At 45.3% G+C, this 17,593-nt stretch overlaps 1 protein-coding gene across 4 annotated transcripts in view; it reads right to left on the minus strand.

The window, feature by feature from the left end:
• The window catches only part of CRTC3 (CREB regulated transcription coactivator 3), a 117,801-nt gene that overhangs the window by 19,773 nt on the left and 80,435 nt on the right, over nucleotides 1–17,593 (minus strand). For 2 of the 4 annotated variants that reach the window (XM_039479853.2, XM_074400047.1), the window contains exons 7-9: nucleotides 10,681–10,716; nucleotides 7,066–7,151; nucleotides 4,531–4,580 (exon numbers count right to left, since the gene is read on the minus strand). In XM_039479853.2, coding sequence (XP_039335787.1) covers nucleotides 4,531–4,580; nucleotides 7,066–7,151; nucleotides 10,681–10,716 — 172 coding nt within the window. The remainder of the gene's footprint in view (nucleotides 1–4,530; nucleotides 4,581–7,065; nucleotides 7,152–10,680; nucleotides 10,717–17,593) is intronic. The other 2 variants (XM_074400046.1, XM_039479854.2) reach the window with 2 other exon arrangements.

A 17,593-nucleotide genomic window follows, 5' to 3' on the forward strand; every position in this document is an offset into this window, starting at 1 on the left:
GGAGGCAGAGAGGGATGCTGTGACACTGCTGGACAGTCCAGCAGGAGACCACGAGCGCAGGGAGGGAGAGCCACAGGGGGCTCCAGAGACAAGGAAGCAGGACTCAAGAACATCTCTGGGGCCTTTGGCCTGGAGACTGAGACAGGACACTGAAGATACGGGAGACTGGGAATGAGGGCAGGGGCATGGATGAGATCATAAGTTCTACTTTGGCTTCGACTTTTTGCTGAGTAGGAAGACACGCAGCAGGGATGTTTCTCTCCCAGTTACGCACAGGAGGTAACTGACATTCTCAAGTTTCCACTGAACAGAAGACGTGGAAGCCATCCCATGGTGGGTCAAGGATGGGTAAGAAGTAAGGAACACTCGAGAGTCAAAAGCCTTTCAAGAAGCATGGCTGAGAATTCTGGAAATGAAGGAAGGCTAATTAGCAGAGAAAGGCCTCTGCAAAGCCAGTGGGAGGAGGGCCAGGGAGTAGTAAAGTGGCCACCCTGATTAGGACTAGAGGAGGCTGGTGACGGGGGAATCAGTGGCAGAGGAGAGCTGAGCTCTCGCTCCTGCCGGCCTCACCTCACTTTTCTTTGTAAAAGTAGGACTGGGTGATCTGTGGAGTCTTGGAAAGAAATGGAACAGCAGGAGAGGTGTCCAACCAGATGATGAGAAAGAAGGATCATTTTAGTTGTGGAAAAACTGCATATAAATTTTGTCTTTTTTATTTTATTTTTTAGAGAAGGAGTCTCACTCTGTCATCTTGGCTGGAGTGCAGTGGTGCAATCTCGGCTCACTGCAACCTCTGCCTCCAGGACTCAAGCAATTCTCTTGCCTCAGCCTCCTGAGTAGCTGGGATTACAGATGTACATCACCACACCCAGCTAATTTTTGTATTTTTAGTAGAGACAGGGTTTCGCCATGTTGGTCAGGCTGGTCTCGAACTCCTGACCTCAAGTGATCTGCCCACCTTGGCCTCCCAAAGCGCTGGGATTACAGGCGTGGGCCACTGCGCCCGGCCTGAATTTTGTTGTTTAGATGGCTGGAAGTATAGAACTGTTTATAGGGTTAAAGGTCAAGGTCTAGAAAAAAAAATTGAGACCCCAGAGTCCTTGATGTGAGAACAATGGGCTTTCTGACTGAGAAGGAAGATCCATGGGTGATCAGGTGGGAGTGAAGCAGGGAGTGCGGGGCGCGGCAGGGAGACGTGTCCAACGGCACAGAGCAAGGATGGGAAAAATGTGGCCACTGTGAACCAGGCCATGAGTAACATTCACAGCAATTCCTCTGCAGCTGGGACCAATATAGGTGGTTCCTGTCCAAATACAGTTACTACCCATCCAAGTCACCACCCATCTAAGGAAAGTCATGGCTTGCCCCCCATTCAAGACCCTCTAATGACTCCCATTTTCTCTGAGCCAGATCCAAGCAACACAAGCCTCCTTGAGCTCCAGGCCTCCTCCTGCCTTGGGGTCTTTTGCTTGGTGCTCCCACTGCCTGGAGCTCTGTCCGCCTCACTTGACCCTGTCAGAAAGCCTTCTGCAATGCCGCCGGTGGCTGCCTGCCCACCTGCTGCGCCTGCATCTCCTTCAGTGCATTTTCCCACACACGAATTTTGCCATGCTGTGCTTACTGGTTTCTGCCCATCTTGCTCCACTAGATTATTAGCTCCTCAAAAGCAGGAACTTCATCTGTTTTGTTCATTGTTCTAGCCAGTGCCAAGAATCAGGGGACCAATAAATATCTGCATGACTTGGAGTCACTGAATGGAATTCTATCTGCAATGTAAGGGCAAGACAACAACTTTCTCTACCTAAGAAACACCTGCTTTAGAATTCTCTGGGTTGGCCAGGCATGGTGGCTCACACCTGTAATCTCAGTGCTATGGGAGGCTGAGGCAAGTGATCCTTTGGGAGGATCACTTGAGGCCAGGAGTTCGAGATCACCCTGGCCAACACAGTAAGACCCCATCTTTAAAAACAAAACAAGTTAGGCATAGTGGCTCACACTTATAATCCCAGTGCTGTGGGAGGCCAAGGTAGGTGAATCACTTGAGGTCAGGAGTTCGAAACCAGCCCGGCCAATATGGTGAAACCCTGTCTCTACTAAAAATACTGTAATTCCAGCTACTTGGGAGGCTGAGGCAGGAGAATCGCTTGAACCCGGGAGGTGGAGGTTGCAGTGAGCCAAGAGCATGCCACTGCACTCCAGCCTGAGTGACAGAGACTCCATCTTAAAAAAAAAAAAATTAAACAAATAAATAAAAACAAAACAAACAAAAAACCCTCTCCAGGGCTAAAGTACTGAAGTCTGATTCTATAATGTAGGCTTTCAGAGCCTGATGGTTAAGCCAAAATTGGCTCTTGAAGAAAATCCTTTTTTTTTTTTCTCCAAATTTCCTTTTTACCAGGAAGCCCCTGAACCAGAATAGGTTGAGGGAGACTCTCGAGGAAAATCTTGCCGTTTCCATGGGAATGTCCTTGCAGCCCTCAGCGTCCCGTCTTTTGTTGGCATGTGTGCTGGCAGGCTTTCCGACATGCTTAAGTGAACATCAACCTATGGCACAACTCAGCAAATTACCTGAGTTTATGTTTAACTAGACAAAAAGAGGAAAGCATCAGGTCATCTGGCAGCTTGGTTGCACCGAAGTTAATTAAGAGAGTTTCTGTGAATGTACTTAATGTCACTGAACTATACACACAGAAATGTTTTTTGGTTTTTGTTTTTTTTTTTGAGACGGAGTCTCGCACTGTCACCCAGGTTGTAGTGCAGCGGCATGATTTTAGCTTGCTGCAGTCTCTGCCTCCTGGGTTCAAGCAATTCTCCTGCCTCAGCCTCCCGAGTAGCTGGGACTACAGGTGTGCACCACCACACCCAGCTATTTTTGCATGTTTAGTAGAGACAGGGTTTCACCATGTTAGCCAGATGGTCTCTATCTCCTGACCTCGTGATCCACCCGCCTTGGGCTCCCAAAGGGCTGACATTACAGGCATGAGCCACTGAGCCTGGCCATAGAAATGTTTAAAATGGTAAATGGTATGGCTCTTAACCAGTCAAAAAGAATGCCTGAGCTCCAGGTACTCAGTAGGGAGTGCCTTGAATGTGCTGCTGTGAGATACTCACTGGAAGCTCTGTCGGGGGAAATCATATTCAAGGATTGCTTGAAATAGGTTTAGTTCACCCACTGATCCACTGGTGAGTAGGTTTATTTCACCCACTGACCCACTGGTGATTGTATGTACTAAGTCGGACCATGCAAAAGTCTCATTTCCAAACCACATGATTTTGGCCCTGGGAAGACTTGCTGTATCTGAACTGGCTTTGGTTCCAAGTGCTGGGACTGCTGTCACGGACGCTTTGACAAACAGCCCCAGGAAGCTTTCTCAGGGCTCAGGATAAGCCCATCGAGTTCCAAGGGGTCCAGCAGCCGTCTGTACCATCCCACGCAGCACAACAGCTGACCCTCTCAAAGCAGCTTCTGTTAAGGCAAGGGCCTCGTTACCTCTTTCATCTCCTCGTTTTCTCTTAGACTCAACTTCCTCATGAACTTCCTTTTTCATTTGCTTGTACTATATATATTTTTGTAAGTTGTCTCAAATCTTTCAGGGAGTGAAGTTGCATACTATTAAATCCACTAACAAATGAATGGTTTCACAGAAACTCTTTTGTATTGCAAATGGAAAATATATTTATCTTCCATTTATGTTTTTTTATTTTTATTTTTTATTTTTGGAGATGGAGTTTTCTTGTTACCCAGGCTGGAGTGCAATGGCACGATCTTGGCTCACTGCAACCTCCGCCTCCTGGATTCAGGCAATTCTCCTGCCTCAGCCTCCTGAGTAGCTGAGATTACAGGCACGTGCCACCATGCCCAGCTAATTTTTTAAAATATTTTTAGTAGAGACGGGGTTTCACCATGTTGACCAGGATGGTCTCGATCTCTTGACCTCGTGATCCACCTGCCTCAGCCTCCCAAAGTGCTGGGATTACAGGCTTGTGCCACCGCGCCCGGCCCCCATTTATGTTTTTAAGTTGTGGTGAAGGATGTATCATAACATTTACCATTTTAACCATTTCTATGTGTACAGTTCAGTGACATTAAGTACAGTCACAGAAACTCTCTTAATGTCTGTGCCACCAAGTCGCCAGGTGAACTGATGCTTTCCTTCTCCTCTGGCCAGGATGTCACTGATGCCTGCAGCCTGCCACAGCTCAGGGCTGGTGGGCTTCTCTCCATTCCTGCACATTTCTGCTTCTGCCGCTGCTTTTACCCAGAGAGTGATGTATTTACCAAGTCAGCTATGTAATTCTCAAACATACTTATGTCAGTTTTGTTATTACAGTTATGTAATTTAATTACTTTAAACAGACGAAATATGAGTATCAAAAGAGAGTGACTGTTTTTATGAAACTGCAGTTGACTTTCAATTTATACATAGCAAATTACGTTTCTGAGAGTTCTGTAACAAAGCAGTGAGACTTTCCTTTCAGGAAAACCTTCTGGATAGTCTCTGAAACACAAACAGAAAGAATGTTACTTACCTGCCACCTCCAACATCACAGGATCGAGGGCGTCCTGAGAGGGACTGAATCTGAGAAGAGACAATGAAAGCTAGGTTTACTCACTGTAAAGCCAAATTCAGGTTTTTGAAAAGTGTCTTCACAAGGATCTTGAGCCTCTAGTCGGTGCAAGTGAGAGTCCACATGTCAATAGTGTCCTCACAGAGCAGCCGTTTAGGTTTTGGCAAGACTTTTTTTTTTTTTTTTCCTTTTGAGATGTAGTCGCTCTGTTGCCCAGGCTGGAATGCAATGGCCCAGTCTCTGCTCACTGCAGCCTCTACCTCCTAGGTTCAAGTGATTCTCCTGCCTCAGCCTCCTGAGTAGTTGGGATTACAGGTGCCTGTCACCATGCCCAGCTAATTTTTGTATTGTTAGTAGACATGGGGTTTCACCATGTTGGCCAGGCGGGTCTCGAACTCCTGATCTCATCATCCACCTGTCTCAACCTCCCAAAGTGCTAGGATTACAGGTATCAGCCACCACGCCTGCCTGGCCTAGGTTTTGGCAAGACTTTTTAAAAAACTTCCAGGCCTGGCCGGGTGCGGTGGCTCAAGCCTATAATCACAGCACTTTGGGAGGCCGAGGCGGGTGGATCACAAGGTCAAGAGATCGAGACCATCCTGGTCAACAAAGTGAAACCCCATCTCTACTAAAAATACAAAAATTAGCTGGGCATGGTGGCGCACGCCTGTAGTCCCAGCTACTCAGGAAGCTGAGGCAGGTGAACAGCCTGAATCCAGGAAGCGGAGGTTGCAGTGAGCTGAGACCACGCCATTGCACTCCAGCCTGGGTATCAAGAGCGAAACTCCGTCTCAAGACAAAGAAACAAACAAACAAAAAAAACTTCCAGGCCTAAAGGGGGTATAATATTAATATATTTTCTTAATTTGATGCCTTATCAATTTACCTTCTAGAATAGTATTAAAAGGCCAGTGTTTTATACACAGAACTTTTTTTTTCTTTTTGAAACAGTTTCACTCTTGTTGCCCAGGTTGGAGTGCAGTAGTGCGATCTTGGCTCACTGCAACCTCTGCTTCCCGGGTTCAAGCAATTCTCCTGCCTCAGCCTCCTGAGTAGTGGGGATTACAGATGGGTGCCACCACGCCCAGCTAATTTTTGTATTTTTAGTACAGATGGGGTTTCGCCATGTTGACCAGGCTGGTCTCAAACTCCCAACCTCAGGTGATCCACCCACCTTGGCCTCCCAAAGTGATAGGATTACAGGCGTGAGCCACCATATCCAGCTGATATAGAGCTTTTTTTTTTTAAATTTTATTTTTATTTTTATTTTTTATTTTCCTTTAGCTACAATTCAAGATGTTAATGTAGAGCTTTTAAATAAACATTTCTTTTCATAATGGCTTGAGAGGAAAATAAATAAATAAAAGAAAAAAACAGGGTTAAAAAAAGAATGTCAGAAGAAAATAAGCTATTTCAACTAGAATATAAGCTCCAGATGGACAGGAATGAATACTCCAAATCCACAAGAACCAAGGAAGATGAACGCCTCTTTCCAGAGAGGCCAGTCCCTGGTAGTCAGGGAGGTGTGCATGCCACTGGCTTCTTTGCTGGAGAAGACATAGTTGTCCTCTGACAGAAGCCTCCAAAACCACTGTGCCTTTCACAGCCCAAAACACATAGCACAGGTGCTTCTCCTGTGTTTAAACATGTGAATTTTAAATCATATCTCCTTTTTACTTTCCAGATGATTAAACATCAGATACATCTTGCTTTTACAAAAAAACCTTTTAAGACAATTGCACTGCTAATGGTGACTCCGGTAGACCTGGCAGAAGAAAATGAAGCTGGACCAAAGGGATCCTTCACAGGCAAGGAGAGTTAAGTACAGAGGCAATACAAGCTATTGCAGGAGAGCAGCCTTAGGGCTGGAGCAGCTTCACTGTTTTCTTTCAAAGTCAACACAGCTTCCCTACGGAAGGAAGGCCAAGGCAAGTACTGTGGGACCTCCCTTTCTTCCACACTGGGTGAGGTTTACAGATGGCTGAGGTGGAGGTCAGCTAGCAGAATTTTAGATACAAATTCTCAAAGGCACATGGAAATCAGAGTAAAACAGATGCCTTATGTACTGACTCTTGGAGGACTCACGTCAAATGCCCTTGATTTTAAAAGGGCTATCTGGTACACCAGTAATTCCGGACAGAAGCTGGAGACTGGTATAAAGTGCTGGCTAAAAACCAGAAAAATCTGCCTGTGACTTACAACCAGGTTTCGGAGCTTTCAGCAAAACAAGTAAAATATGGGGGACTTAGCAGGGTTTTTCTGAGTAAGTAAATTCATATGAAAATTAGAAAGTCAAGAGATCCATGTACTAATTCACTGACACAACTGTGATAATTTTTACTTGAAATGTCATCCCTTGTATATTCTTATCTCTGTCCTCAGACAAATCTCCTTTTCCCCAAGTTCCTCTTGTTTTCACCTCTGCAGGCTTTTTTGATGACCTCCAAAGTACACACATTCAGTGACAACAAACATAGTTGGGTACTGTTCACCCACCTCCTTGGTTTCCCACAGTTGTTTTGGCAGTGGCTTCGGAACATGTAACAGATTCTCTTCTTTCAGCGGGCCAGGGAAAGACGCTACTAAAGGGGAAAAAAGGCAGCACAGTCATTTCATGAGAAGCAGGCATCCAGGCGGGGCGCGGTGGCTCACGCCTATCACCCTAGCCCTTTGTGGAGCTGAGGTGGGAGGATCACTTGAGCCCAGGAGTTGGAGACAAGCCTGGGCAACTTAGTGAGACCCTGTCTCTACAAAATATTTCAAAATTAGCTGGGTGTGGTAGCTCACACCTGTAGTCCCAGCTACTCGGGAGGCTGAGGTGGGAGAACTGCTGAGGCCACACTGAGCCATGTTTGTGCCACTGCACTCCAGCCTGGGCAACAGAACAAGACCCTGTCTCAAAAAAACAAGAACAAAAAAAGAAAGCAGCCATCCCACCTACCTTTGGCTGAACAAATTATCTTTGTAAAAAATGATTTAACAAATAAAATGTTTGACTTATTTAACACACAAAAGTGACTTATTTGTGGACTGTCTACTAGGGAAGGCACCCTGAGCACTAATGTAGGGGTTGCAGAAATGAGTCAGACCCGGATTCAACCTTGACAGAAAGTCTATCCTAGTCAGTGGATAAGGGCAACACGTAAGTAACCATCACTGAAAGAAGAAACGAGTGGAAGCCCGAGAGAGCCAAGGGTAGATGCTGCTGAGAGGCGCTGAGGTGCAGAAGAGGAAGAGGCCAGGAGGGCTTTGGATCTGGCGCTGGGGGAGGCCTTAGAACAGGCGTCCCCAAACTACGGCCCTCGGGCCACATGCGGCCCCCTGAGGCCATCTATCCAGTCCCCCGCCGCACTTCAGGAAGGGGCACCTCTTTCACTGGTGGTCAGTGAGAGGAGCACAGTATGTGGTGGCCCTCCAACGGTCTGAGGGACAGTGAACTGGCCCCCTGTGTAGAAAGTCTGGGGACGCCTGCCTTAGAGACACAGGAGAAGGGAATTCCAAGAGATGGAAGACGAGAGTAAAGCAAGTATTTTCCGCTGGAGTGTAGGCTGAGTAAAGGGATGGTAGGAAGTAAAATGTAGAGGAAGGCGGCCCAGGGCAGACAGGGCTCTGCAGGCATGGCAAAAGAGAATGGAAGGAGAGGGATGAGGAGAGAGCCATGATAATGCAACAAAGATGAAATGGGCAAGGACGGAGAAGAGGGGTATTAGCTGGAAGACATGGTGGTAGTGAAGCTACTTGGCTGTGGGATGGAAATGGGGGACAAAAAGGAGCCAACAACCCAGAGGATCTGAGGCTGGGCAGCCGCTGGGACCGCTGCTGGCTCTTTAATGCGATAAAACCACCAGTATGAAGGGACCATTCCAGGGCTTTCTGCTTTAACTCTCTCAGTCGTACCAAGTAAAACAAGAATGCTGGGTCACAGAACAAGGAAATGCTTTTTGTTCTCAGAAAGAACCAGAAAACAAGGCCCAGCCCTCAGGAGTTAAGTGGTCTGATGTCAGGAAGGGGATTCCATGCTAGGGACACCGGTGACTGCTCAGAACCAGGAATGCTGTTGAGTTCCAGTGGCCACCAAAGTGCCAGTGTGACTGTCATGACCATCCTGCCTTAGCCCCACACAACACGGCCGGGTACCCAAGAATGATGGACCCCAGAAAGAAGGCACCTGAAACAGGGCTCAAACTTTTCCAGTAAATTCTGAGATAAGAGTTTGAAACAAAAACTCTAAAATAAATTTATCTTGTAGTTAACAAAACCTAGTCTATAAATACAATCGTGGACTGCTAGAATGAATGAAGTACAGGTGAGGGTCTAACTTATTTGACAGCAGAGTAAGAGAAGGATACAGTGCTCTTCAGGCAACCTGCCCAGCACCACCAGGGCAGCACCCACTTCCGCTAAACTAGGCCAGGCTTTGTCAGTGTCCCCAGGTGTCTCTCTTGTGTCTGATAAATGCTGACCCTAGAGCTGGCTCTCAGCAAACTACAGAACAAAAAAAATGGGTTTTGAGATCCTTTATAAACTAACACAATGGGAGGTCAAGCATAAAAAGTTGCTCTAAAAGGCTGGGTACGGTGGCTCACACCTGTAATCCCAGCACTTTGGGAGGCTGAAGCGGGCAGATTGTCTGAGGTCAGGAATTCGATACCAGCCTGGCCAACGTGGCAAACCCCATCTCTACTAAAAATTAAAAAAAAATTTAAAAAATTAAAACTTAGTTGGGCATGGCAGTGGGTACCTGTAGTCTTAGCTACTCAGGAGGCTGAGCTGGGACAATCACTTGAACTCAGGAGGCAAAGGTTGCACTGAGCTGAGATTGCGCCACTGCACTCCAGCCTGGGTGACAGAGAGAGACTCCATGTCCTCCTCCAAAGAAAAAAAAAAAAAACTGCCCTGAAAGGTACTGTCAGATGCTGGAAAAAGTTTCAAGGGCTGAGTGAGGTGGCATCACACACAGCTCAAGGCTACTTCTCAAAAGAGGTTGGTTATAAGAATATGGTTGCGGCAGACTCCAATGCCTTAATGGGGACTGTTTTCTTAAAGTTCATTGTTTTTAGTCCCTTTTCATATCCAAGATTTGGTGGAAATTCTTTGAAGCATTGAAGGAATGCAACCAACCTTGAAGCCATTTATGAATTTCTGTTCTAATTGACGAGATGTTCACTGATGTTTTAATTTCCTGTGGTTTTACGAATTTCTGTTCTAATGGATAAGATGTTTATTCATGTTTTAACTTCTTGTGATTTTATGAATTTGTTCTAATGGATTAGATATTTATTGATGTCTTAACTTCTCGTGACTTTATTCACAGCCTGAAAGGGCTTGCCCAGAAAAGGCATATGCAAAATGACGATAGAGAGCTGTGCCTCCTGCAAAATGCTCCTCATTCATCATGTCCCCCATCAGTCTCACCTCTGTGACATAGAAACCTAATTTTGTTGTTTATTTTCAGATTACAAAAATTAAAGTCTGGATTATAAAGATACCGAAAAAGAAAACTGTAGCTGGTACTGAATGAATAAATGCTGTGTGGGGCCCTTCCTTTGTCAACGGCTTGGAGAGTCATTTCCATAAATCTCCAACACTGAATCGGTTTGACAAACTCAGCATCTTATGTCAGGTTTGCGTATTCATTTCACCATCAATTTACATTTTTCTGGTATTGTTTATTTATTTACTTTTTTCAGGCACATACTGGCTAATTTTCTTTCTTTCTTTTTTTCAGGCCCATACTGGGACATTGTATATTTACATACGTCAACAAAGACTTTCTAAACAGGCAGAAACTACTGGAATAACTAATTGCTTAACTGATTGATTCATTCATATTTTCATGTGATTACAACTTCTGCTTCCTTGCACAACCTTGTGACTGTGGGGACCTAGATAAAAAGGAAGCTTTGTAATGTAACCACACACTGCTTTCTCCTGGCCTTCAACATGGCTCGCCTTAATTTTCTAGAGGCTCTCTGAAATGTAAGCCAATCAGCAGCTGTCAGCATATGGGGGAGTCCTGAAAACATGAATGTTTATTAGTGAAGCTAATGAAAGGTTATGTCCACTACTCAGCATCCCACTCCGACACAGGCAGGGAAAATCAGTTCATACCTTCCCCATGTCCATCATTCTCACCATCACAGAACCCTAGTGGGAAAGGAAAAAGAAAAAAACAACACTTTTATGTGGTACGTGCATTTTCATGTATTTAAGAATTAGAAACTCTTTTTGATTTAAGTAGAATTCTGAAAATTCTAAGGCACTTTTGATACACTGATTTTCATTTAAGGTGCTTTATCATTTATACTAAAAATAGGTAAAGCTAATTTGAGACTAAAGTTGGTTCCTTTTTCTTTTCCTTTAAAATTGTCTCAGTCTTAAATTTTCTTACTGTTTCTGTCTTGAGAGAAGAACAATTTTTACAAAGCCTGAAAATCTCTATTCAAACCACAAAGTAAAAAAGTATAGATGGAAATTCTCTTCTAAATGCTTTATCATGGAGTAAGAGCAGGTAACTCCAAAAGTCTACATCACTGTTTGATACTCACCATGGTGTCTACAGGACAAATCCAAAGTTCCGTGCTGTATGCTATTATTTCTTATGCAGTGAAGTTATTTTAAGAAGAAAATTTATCTGGAGTCTAAGTCAACTTAAAGGGTACATGAGATAGCTATTCACAGTTTTAAAACTTTGACTTGGAATAAGTTCTGGCTGAATGAAGTATTTTTAATCCATAAATTATATCACAAATGACAAAGTATAGTTTTTCCTATTGCTCTAAGCTAAAACTAAAGAACCATGCCAAGAATGTAATATCTTAGCATTCCCCTAGGAGCAATCAAATACATCAAATATACAAGTTTTCAGTACAGAATCAGGATACATTATTAAATTCTAAGGCTTTAAATATAGCTTACTTACATTTCAGATAAGTTTTTGGGTACAGTTAACCTGTAGGTTAAACTGATTAGTCTAAACAATGTAAATGAAATGTCTAATAATCATTCATTCAACCCATATTGAGTAAGCTTCTGCATCAAGTGCTAGGTGGGGCCCGGTGATACAGAGTGAGAAGCCACAACACAGTAATACGGTACACGGTAGCACATTCTGTAACATGGTGGCACATTCTGTAACACAGGTAGAAGACAGAAAATTTTAATAGAGCCCTGGGGTGGGGTAACATGAAGAGTCCCCAGGAGTGTGAAGAGGTAGATAAGTTAAGCAGACACACAGACAGAATTTCTTTGGGCTCATGGAACCAGAATCTAAGTAAGTGTTTGGAAGCTTTATTTTAGAGCACATATAGAGCCCTTGGGTAAGCTTGCTAAAATGCAGATTGTTGGGCCCAACCCTCAAAGATTTTGATTCAGAAGGTGTGAGAATCAGCCAAGGAATCTATCTATCTATCTATCTATCTATCTATATATATATTTTTTTTTTTTTTTGAGAGAGAGTCTCGCTCTGTTGCCCAGGCTGGAGTACAGTGGCGTGATCTTGGCTCACTGCAACCTCCGCCTCCTGGGTTCAAGTGATTCTCCTGCCTTGGCCTCCCCAGTAGCTGGGATTATAGGCCTGTACCACCATGACTGGCTAATTTTTGTAGTTTTTTGGTAGAGATGGGTTTCACCATTATGGCCAGGCTGGTTTCAACCTCCTGACCTCAGGTAATCTGCCCACCTCAGCCTCCCAAAGTGCTGGGATTACAGGCGTGAGCCACTGTGCCCGGCCTGCATTAATAATCATCATCTCAGGAGACTATTACAGAAGGTCTTTAGCCCATTCTTACTTAATTAGCAATTTAACCTATTTAAAGACAGGCAATGAGAATAGGCGGACATTGAAGTGTGGAGAGAAAAGCTGTGGCTCTGCAGCCAGCACAATCAAAAGGACAGGAGCTTCAGATTCATGCTTGGGCTTTCCTGAGACCCTCATATTAAGAAAGGGCAGGGATTCTCAGCAAACTAATGCAGGAACAGAAAACCAAACACCGCATGTTCTTACTCATAAGTGGGAGCTGATAAATGAGAACACATGGACACAGGGAGGGGAATATCACACACTGGGCCCATAGAGGAGGGATAGCATTAGGAGAAATACCTAATGTTGATGACGGGTTGAGGGGTGCAGCAAACCACCATGGCACGTGTATACCTACGTAAGAAACCTGAATGTTCTGCACATGTATCTCAGAACTTCAAGTATAATTAAAAAAAAAAAAAAAAAGACGGCAAAAAAAAGAAAAAGGGCAGGGAACTTGACTATTCTGATCACTGAAAAGTGACTATCCTGTTAAAAATTAAAAACTAGGTTTTATATAGCAATCTGGTATGGCATGTTGAAGCATCTCTTCATCATCAAGACACCAATCATTCAAGGTGTAATTACTAAGGGTGATCTGTCCCTGAAACATGGGGACTCAACTGAGGGCTACTATGTGAAACTGCCTGAGTGGGTGGCAGACACCCCATGCGATAGCCCATGAGTACATGCTCTCCTTCAGACTGGAACAGAAGGAAGGCTTCATGGAGGAGGCGGCACCTGAGGTGAAGAAGAGGATAACCACAGCCAACCTGACTGCTCACTTACTATGTGCCAGATGTTTCACACAGGTGATCTCATGTCATCCTCACACCAACTCTGTGAGGTCGGCACTAATATCATGCCCAAGATCACACTGCTAGTAAGTTCTGGGACTAGAACTCTGGCCTGTGTGTCTTCAGAAGGTTCATGTCCCTAACCAATTTATTATAATACCTGGAGGATGCAGACAACTGGAAGTGAAGTTGAAGGGGATGCCCAGTGCAAAGATGGCGGTGGGGGGAGGGGGAGGATCAGGGAGGGATAGGAGAAGGAAGATGGAACCTCGTAGCACGGCTGCAGCACATGTTGAGGGGACTGGGAGATGGGCTGGACCGAAGGAGGCTGCTGGTCATTTGGCAGGATGTGGGGTATGGAAGGTTTCAGATAGGGAAGTGACATGATCAGAGCTATGCTTCAGAGACTGCTCTGGCAGCAGAGCAGGAGGTGGATTGAAAGAAGAAAGCCTTAAGGCAGGGAGGCCAAGCAGAAAACCCATGCAATAGTCCAAGCAAACAGTGACCAAGTAGGATACTGGCAGCAAGAACAGAAAACCAGAGGCAGATTTCAGACATGCTGCTGGGATAAAATGAAGTAGACCTGGCTACTGAATGGGCGTGGAAGGGGAGTAATCGTGGGGGCATGGGAAGGGGAATAATTAAATGCAACTGTCAGGGTTTGAGCTTCAGTGCCCAGAAGCCTAGTGGTGGCAATGACTGATACCCTGGCACCAAGCTAACATACAATCAAAATATCCAATCCTGGATTTTTACTACTAGATTTAAAAAAAAAAAAAACCCGCAAGATATCACTACAAATAAAGGGTTAAAAAGAAAAAGGAATCAGTTGTGACTGGATATCTGGAAACAGAGGACACTAATTTTATCGGTCCCACAGGGATGGGACAGCGATGACCAAGGCTGCATCTGTGTTCCAGGAAACCTCACGGCCTCAGAGCCACCGAGGGCTGGTCTCTTCCGAGACCATGTCCCTTCTGTGTGCTCCCATGCCTGGAACACCTAAAATAACTCCTCACACAGCCTCTATCTGCTAAATGGAAGGGAAGGCCAGGGGAAGACTCGTTAACAATTTCCTAAAGGAAGCCTCCATTGTCTCAGTCTCCCCATTCTGGGCCCTCTTGTCCCCGGGTGACACTCTGTTTGCCCCTCTTCAGATCTGGGATGCTCGTACCTGCCACTGTGCCCCCACCCAATCCATGCAATTAACAGGCTTCCATCTTTCAAGGTTATTTGCACTGTAAACCTTCTCCTTAATGCTGCAGGTCAAACCTTATTGGCAGGTGAAAGGTTACTGGATCCAAGGCATGCCAAGCCCCCTCCACCCTAAGGAGCTGAGGACGGTGGTCCCCAAAGATGGCGATGAACAGCATCTATATTGCTGGGTGCAGAGAAGACAACTATCACACACCCTTTTATTCCCTGAAAGGAAGTGGACTACCCCAGACCCTCCTCCACATGCCCGATGATAGGAGGGGTGTTAGGGGACGGTCCTAGGCTATGGGACAGGGCCCGTGTCCCAGAGAGCCCTGTGCTTGCTTCTCTGCATGTATGTGTGAAGTGGTCATCAGGCTGCACGTGCTGCCAGGGAAATGGTCAACATTCCCTCTTTACAGATTCTAGATAATTAAACAAAAAGAGAGAAATTATAAAATCTTGTTTGGCTGCATAAAAATTTATTTCCGTCATTCATACCAACTGCTTATCATTTATGCCTGTCATGAAACTCAACAGCCATTACAAAAATTACTCAACATGTATCAGGCTTTGTTTTCTTGTGACACAAATCTCCACTCATGAATGTACCATAGTTTACTGCTCATGTAGTTAAGCTGTGAGCAGATGCTCTCATCATTGGCTCACATCAACAACAACAACAACAAAAAGGTGTGGCTACATCAATCTGCTCGAGAGATTCCCAGGGAAAGAGCAGTTACTATTGCTTCTAACGTAGAACTCAGTTCTGGCTTCAATTATATTTTCCCTTCACTTTTTAAATCTTTATTTAGTTGCTCCTATAAGAAATACCTTTTTGCAAAGCTAGTTGATATTTTTAAAATCCAAAAGGAACGAAATGAAAAACTTTAATGAAATACAGGGGGAAAATACATGAAACGATTTAAAATAGCTCCCACCAACAATATAATTCTCCAGAAATAATTTCCATCCTTGGAGACTTGGATAATATTTTAAACACACTGGCTTTCCCATGTAAACACATCCATATTAGGCTGTGTTTCTGAGTTCTGCTATACTTGCAGGGCAACTGCAAGGAGCAGGCACAGTTCAGACATCTGAGCTGGAGGCCAGCCCACCCTCCATGGGTGTCAGATACTGGAGCCCAACAATTTTTAACTGCTGATTTGAAAAGCAGAGACCGCCACAATTCTCAAGTCAACCAACGCAGGAATCCTGCTCCAGGATTTCTTTCTTTCTTCCTGTTTTTCCCATTGCTCTGTCTACCTAGACCAATATTCACATTCCCTTGCTCTTATTCCATCCTCACTTACACTTTCTGACATTTCCCACCTCTTCTTGCAGAGCCTCCATCGCTCAGCATGAATACTTCAACTCAGGTAACTGCTTTCTTTAGTTCCTTTCTTGTTCTCCATATGCAAGCCTCAGAAAGTCCTCACTTAAATTACCTGTGATTCCCTTGTTTCTCTAGGCCTTAGGCCCTTTCTAGAGAAGCAGGAACTTTGCAGAGGGCAATGTAAATGAAGGAATGGCAGAAGCAGAAATGTAGGGGCTCCAGGGTAAAAATCTGTCCGTGTGGCTGGCTCCCGTCCATTAGGATCCTGCTGTGCTCACAGGCGCCCCCACCCATTGCAGCCTCTGCTTTTTTTAGGCTTGGTTTACATATTCCCATCTCTACCTATCCTGAAACTAAATGTATCCCTCTTCCCACACACCCTAATTCTCTAAGCAGTCAGCAGCGGACCCATATCCAATTTCAACATCACCACCAACTTTCATATTCCCATGTGTGGAAGCATCGGTCGATGTCCCTAACCAATTCTGAAAGCTCTCATAGCTTACAAGCAAACAATCATTTAGGCAAATGTAGTCTTCTCTGAATTGCACCAACAGAACCAATACAGTAACAATTATTATGAAATCCTGTCCCTGCTATGTACAAAGAAATAAGTCCATGAATGTTCTCCTGGAAGGAAAAGAGGCCATTTAGGCTTTAAATTGTCCAAAAAGTAAAGAAAACCAGAAAAGCTGGTTTTGTGGCTAAAGATGTATTTATTCCTGTTTCAAGAACAAATACACAGCCCTGAAAGTTTTTGGTCAAGAGTCAATCTGCACACAGAATGGCTAATTCAAGACCATTGTTCTTTCTAGATTATAAACAACAGAAAGGTAGGCTTGGAATGTGTCTGAATGACCAGCCTCCCTCACTTCATGCACAGGTCAGGTGCCAGCACCTGGAAGGTGTTTTGGCAAGTGTTGTGCACATGTGAGCCCATGTGTGATTCTTCACACGTCTCCATTAGTACGGGCTCCTCTGTGCTGGGCACTGTGCTAGCAGCTGGAGAGAACAAGACCATTAACATGCTGCCTTCAAGAAATCTACACTGAGCAGAGAAAGAGAAGCATATCCACGTAAACAAGCTGCCAAGCAGTGCAGGTGCTAAGACAGGAGTCTGGGATGTCAGAAGGACATGGCAATTCCGAGCTGAGGGGGAGGAAGGTCAAGATGGCTCTACAGACGTGGGGACACACACGAGCTAAGGTTTATGGATCAAGAGGGTGTCGGCCAGGAAGGCCGGGAGTGAGTGAGAGAGGAAGAGAAGAAAACAGGAAGAAACAGTGGTACCCGAAGTGGTTCCCATGGCTACCTTGGATGTGAGGTGGGGGAGCAGAGGGAAAAGGGAGAGGCAGACAGGAGCCAGACCTTGGGGCTCATGCCATTCCAAAGAAGATCTGAGTTTCCTCCTGAAGGTGAGAGGTGGCAGTGAGGATTTTAAGCAGGAGAGCAAGAGGATCGGGTTTGGGTTCACTCTGAAAGCAGATGCTGCGAGATGGCATGTGTGGGTTACTCCTGGGCTCTCTCCATGCCCTTACACTGGCCAGAGGGCCAACTGAACAGGGGATGCAGTTCCAGTCCAGCCTCCTCATCTCCTTCTCAAGGGTGTGCCTTCCCTCAGGCAGCAGGCCTCTGCTCTGCCCTTGCCTCCCCAGGCTTACCTGACCCCCTCCTCCCGGGGACCATGCTGGCCAGTGCTGCCGGCCACTCAGCAGGAGTCAGCCTCACGCTGGGGTTCAGTCACAACAGGCCCACTGACCCACAGAGACAGCCACTTCCTCCAACCTGGTCTTTTCAGTAAGAAAGGTGATCTAGCCCTGTCTGTCACTTCTGGCTTTATTTTTCACTTGGTTCAGATCCTGGGTGGGGAAAGAGGTCTCTTGAGAACCTAAC

Source organism: Saimiri boliviensis, chromosome 5, assembly GCF_048565385.1.
Source record: "Saimiri boliviensis isolate mSaiBol1 chromosome 5, mSaiBol1.pri, whole genome shotgun sequence".
NCBI classification, from domain to species: domain Eukaryota; kingdom Metazoa; phylum Chordata; class Mammalia; order Primates; family Cebidae; genus Saimiri; species Saimiri boliviensis.